Source organism: Anticarsia gemmatalis, chromosome 21, assembly GCF_050436995.1.
Source record: "Anticarsia gemmatalis isolate Benzon Research Colony breed Stoneville strain chromosome 21, ilAntGemm2 primary, whole genome shotgun sequence".
Lineage (NCBI taxonomy): Eukaryota > Metazoa > Arthropoda > Insecta > Lepidoptera > Erebidae > Anticarsia > Anticarsia gemmatalis.
The window spans coordinates 4,908,352-4,913,606 of NC_134765.1; the positions used below are offsets into that span (position 1 = coordinate 4,908,352).

The 5,255-nt window shown below is 32.7% G+C and overlaps 1 protein-coding gene across 1 annotated transcript; it reads left to right on the forward strand.

Moving 5' to 3' along the window:
* The first annotated feature begins 3,160 nt into the window (after positions 1–3,160).
* LOC142982205 (uncharacterized) lies at positions 3,161–4,921 on the forward strand. Its single transcript, XM_076128601.1, has 4 exons — positions 3,161–3,389; positions 3,768–3,957; positions 4,215–4,339; positions 4,664–4,921. Exons 1-4 carry the CDS (start codon positions 3,186–3,188, stop codon positions 4,775–4,777), a joined length of 633 nt encoding a protein of 210 aa, XP_075984716.1. The 5' UTR covers positions 3,161–3,185; the 3' UTR covers positions 4,778–4,921.
* Positions 4,922–5,255: the final 334 nt, after the last annotated feature.

The following is a 5,255-nucleotide window of genomic DNA, read 5'->3' on the forward strand; positions in this document are numbered from 1 at the left end:
AATTTAATGATGTTATTGTTCACTTAGCGATTAGATACGAGGCAATTAGGTATGAAATACATCTTCTATAATCTAATTAATTTTAATAGTTAAGGAAGGAAAACAACCAGCAGATACTTAAATCTGACCTATAAGTTTATTTATAGTGGTAAATGTTTAGCTATGTAACTCATAATGTATGTCATTACAAATAGTCTTTGTCAGATAGTAATAATAATTATCATCAACATGTAATTAAAACTGTCACTGATGATGTCTTGCAAAAAGATCAGGTCCGAAGTACTTGTAACTGGCGATCCTGTATGACAAAATATATATGGAATTAATCGAGAAAAGAAGATAGGTTAAGTTCTTAGCGTTTTCTCTTTTTATACATACGGGAAGAATTACATAATCTACTATGTATATTATTATTTTAGAAGAGTTAACCGAATTTCTAGTATTGCCTCTGAACACTGTATTACTCTGTTTCAACGGGCTGAGATTTCAATAAACGACATCGGCGTCGTGATTGCTACGTCTGAAGACGTTCTACATGTCCTCGTTAACTGTGACAGACACTCACTGATTCAAGAGTATTTACCAGTTTAGATAGTAACACGACCTTTAACCAAAACAATAATTTGAACCCTAAAAGGTAACTTACAGATTACATTAGCTCGAAAGAAAATTATGACAGTAAATACAAACATAAAAAATATTAAGTCTATTTAAAAAGAAAGTAAGATTATATATAAGTTTATGACTACAAAAAAACTGGATTACGGTTAGAAGAAAATTTATAATATAATTTTTTTTTAAATATAGTCTTAAAAGATTATAAGCCTCCATTTAACCACAAATAAAAAAGTTCATAAATATGTCTTATGCAAGTAGTGATTTATTTACTGACCGACTTTTATTTTTGCGAATTTTAGGTTTATTATAAATTCTTGGCTTTGTACACTAATCTGAATTATAATAATAAACGCAAATTGCCCTTATTAATTAACCCCTCTCAATTTGACGGAACATTTTTGGTTTATGAAACAAAAATGTCAGTAATTAATCTTACCCTTTCACGAGTTGTTAGTTCGTGTATAAAGGATTAAAGTTCGCGACTCATTAACTACGAATATTTTACGCGGTAATATAAAATTATTTTCGAAAGTTCATTTTTCATTTTGATCGCTTTAAATTGAATTATAATTATTTCTTCCTTTCCTGAAAAAGAATTTTATCACGTCGAAACTGCTCGCAGAGTTATAAAGTTTCAAAAACCTTAAAAGATCAATTAATATAAGACGTGGAATAAACTGTAACGGCCGTTTTCAATTATTAATCTTTGAAAAGTAAAAAGAAGTAACTAGTAGATTATAAATGCATGACATAAGTAAAAAATAAGATGGATTGATAATTTTGTAACTGCTGTAACAGAACAATTCTATAATTATGATGAGATCGAAAATTGGCTCAAGAGAAGCGTATTTATTCCCATTTAAAGCAATTTCTGTTACACAAGATAAAAAGGATATAACGCTCACCATAAATATCCATTGTTCCCAAGAATACATAATATTCACATTTATTGGTCTCCGCACCAACGCTAATAAAGTTCCGATTTCAGATTTATATTAAAATTCAAAGGGAGAGCTTTTGAATGAACATTTTCATAGGATACATTAAAATCTGTTTCCACAGATTCGTTGTTAGGATGTGGTACAAATCATAAACTAAGCGGGTGCATAGAACATCTCTTTACTGTAAAGGTTAAAAATATTTTTTCTGTCAGCTAGTTAAACATGGCAAGCAATTTTCCATGGGTAATTATGACTGAGAATCCCTTGCTCGCGAGAGCTAGATCAAAACTACTACAATATTTCACATAAGCGTATCGTTCTGTTAATAAAATTGCATTTTTGGAGGTTAAGAAGGTCCAGCTTATAATTTAAAGGTGCACCTCAAAATATTTAACACAATATTTTACATTTTGTGACGTGGTTTTTTGCAAGCATTTCGAGCAGGTACCAGATAAAATCAAATGCTCAATATTTATCACACTCATCAAGTTGTTAGGATTACGATAGGTTGAGATTTCAGAAATATCGCTTTTTCTCACTTATTTGCACCAAACGCTATGTCCGTTGGGACAGCCATAACAAGTCCATAAACCGTTTTTACTGCCTTTGTTCAACTAAATCTATGTCGGTTTTGACTTTTTAAACAATCGCCCTGTTTTTGTATGGGACCGGATAATTCTTAAGATGTTTTCAATGGGAAGAATGGAGTTTTAAAATAAAATATGTGGTTTGTTTTTCAGATCGTATTGTCCTTAATGTGGCTTTTGGAGTCAGCACTGTCGATATTAATTTAGTTTATTCTATAGACTACTGTCGATAGCTTTGCAGTTAAGTGCCACAAACGATTAGTAAGGTGATTTATATTTTACACTAATTTGGTAGTTACTATTGGGATTATTGCAAATAGTTAGAATTACCCTGTTCGCATGGTATGTATACGTTTATCTCCAAAACAAACCCGTTGGTGTACAAACAATAAAAGCAGGGACTTCGGCTTTCGAGAATCAAACCTGTTATACTAACAGTGTTTTACGCTTCCTACTACGCCACAAGTCTGTCAAATTATGAATGAATCCACAAATTAGGACGAATCTCATTCACTTTGAGTTAAACGGATAATTGTTTGAATATGTGTCATTGCACGTTAACATGATGAGATTATTCAATTATCTGCACGTGAATCCTCGCCCACACTGTCGTTCACACCTCAAGTGAATATGACTTAGAAATGTGTAGATTGAGCAAAGTTTATTATATAAAAAAAGTAGGGCATCCATATCCACACTTACACAAATAAAAATGCACAAGTCTGTTTTTCTATCTTTTTTTTGCGGCTACGCTTTCAGTGCTAGACCATTGGCTTAATTTATTACGAAATTTGCCATGGAGATATAAGGCGAGAGATCGATAGCCTACTAATGTTGCTTAAATTGCCTCCGATATTACTCAAACAAGAAGTGCACACGTGTCGGATAGTTATGATGGTAAACTAAACGCAGTTTTCAAGCAATGAGAAACAGATTTTGTCTTGTCTGCTACAATCTAAGCTCTACTCTATCTTAACCCCAAACCTCATTTTGAACATTCAGTCCAAAAATTCATTCGTCGTTCCCACACCTTCCCAACATGTCTCCTTACTTCCTCCTGCTGTTTATAACCCTGGTAAATTCAAAAGCTATTGATAACAGTACTACTTGTGATGGATTCCAGGCCAACTTCAATTTGAAGGATGTTATCGGGACTTGGCATGTGGTGGCTATTATCCCTGAGAAGATGTTTCCTGAGAAACAGGTGACGTGTGTCGAAGTGGAGATTAGTGAGACAGATCAGGTAAGTCTTTAGGTGTTAATAATTGCGTTAGTAAGTTAAGGGTTCACTGAACTCAGCCAAGCGTGTTTGTTAACTTGACACACGGCTATCGCAGTTGCTAGTGACGAAACTTAATGATATCTTAACTAGTTTTACCTAGTAGTAGATATCATCAATACCTGTTGCAGGAGAAATAGGGTTAGAGTAATAGATTTGTAATTTTTTTTAAGAAGCCATGTTCAATTTTAAGTTTTGGGAACGTTTTTAGTCTATGTCAAGGAGTGTTACAACCCATTACGCAGTCTTCAATTTTAATTTTTAAGTTATCACCATTTTTCAAGTAATGGATTTCATCGTTCTTTCTTTAAGCAACTTAAGATAACGCAATACTTCTTTCAGGCTGCTCTGAGATGGTTGATCAACAAAACGGTGGAAACCCCAAAGCTGCTGCCTCACGACGCCGAAAGAGTTATAGTACGCCAGCGGTATCACACAGAGACTCCTTTTGATGTGTGGTCCAAGTCTGTTGGAGGTGTCAACGGGTGCTTCCAGCAAGTTCTTTCACTGGACATTGGGAAAAATGATATACGTAAATACTTGTTCACTTAATATTGAATCATGTTTCTTGACCATTTCATGCATGTGAATTGATATTGTGTCCCTTGTTTGGATAATGACACAAGTGTGAAAGAGATATTTTTAAATTTATTTTATTACTTGTTCACAGTCTGGATATATTATTATAATGTCTCTGTAACTATGCGATGTATATAAAAGAAAACTAATCTGTTGCAGTTGCTGCATATTATTAGTGTTTATGATACAAATTTATTAATACTTTTTCAGACAAAGCTCTAAAACATGATGCTATAATGCAATTGCATTTACTGAAAGTGGAAGGCACCGAACCTTTTCTCTTACAAATGCTGTGGGGACGAATGATTGCTGTCGTTATTTATCGGAGACATCAGGTAAAAGCTTAAAAATAATAATTGATATTAAAACGTTATTCATACTTATATTATAATAATAAAGGTATTTTTTAAATTTTTTGGCAAAAAAGATTTAAAACTCGAAACCTTTAGGTCAAACTCGGAGCCAGTCAATTCCTAAATGGTTTTATAGGGAATTTACCTTATTTTAAATCGAGTAGAGGCGTGCACACGCCTAATGCTCACGTTTTTATATCAAGTCTTTTCCTATGTCGTTCATCAAGATCAGTTTCAGAGTGAGAATAGTACCGAATTAATCCATTTTTACTTGAGTCTATGAATATTTCATTTTCAAAATTTCAGGGAGTGGTTCAAGATGATCTGAAACCAGTTTTCGAATTAGTCAACAAGCTTCGTGGACCTCAACGATTACCGAAAATTTGCGACAGAACACTAAAAGATATATTAGTTTTGTAATGTGTCTTCATAATAATGAGGAAAAGAATTGAAAGTTCATCTTATTAATTAAATATTATAAAATTAACTTAAATTATCTTTTATATTATACTCATATATCAATAAATTTATGCAATTTTTTTATGTATGTCTAGCTAAAACTAACATTAAAGAATAAACCATTTAAAATTACGTCTTAAGTTTTTTACACTTCTTACCAAATACTGCCCTAATAATTTTTATCGTAGAAAACCTGGTTAAACTTAACGACTACGGCTAGCCACCCGCTAGTACCTAACGTAAATCGAAACGATAGTCTGTTAATACACAAACTATACAAAATTCTCTTCAACAAAAATTCTCTACTCTTCGCTAAATCAATAAGGTCGTTATACATTATTGGTTATCAATTTAAAGCGCAATGAATCTTCGTTTTAAACGTTATTTGCGATAGCCTGATGTCCGTCGGCTAACAAATAGTGCAGTCTCACGCTAACAT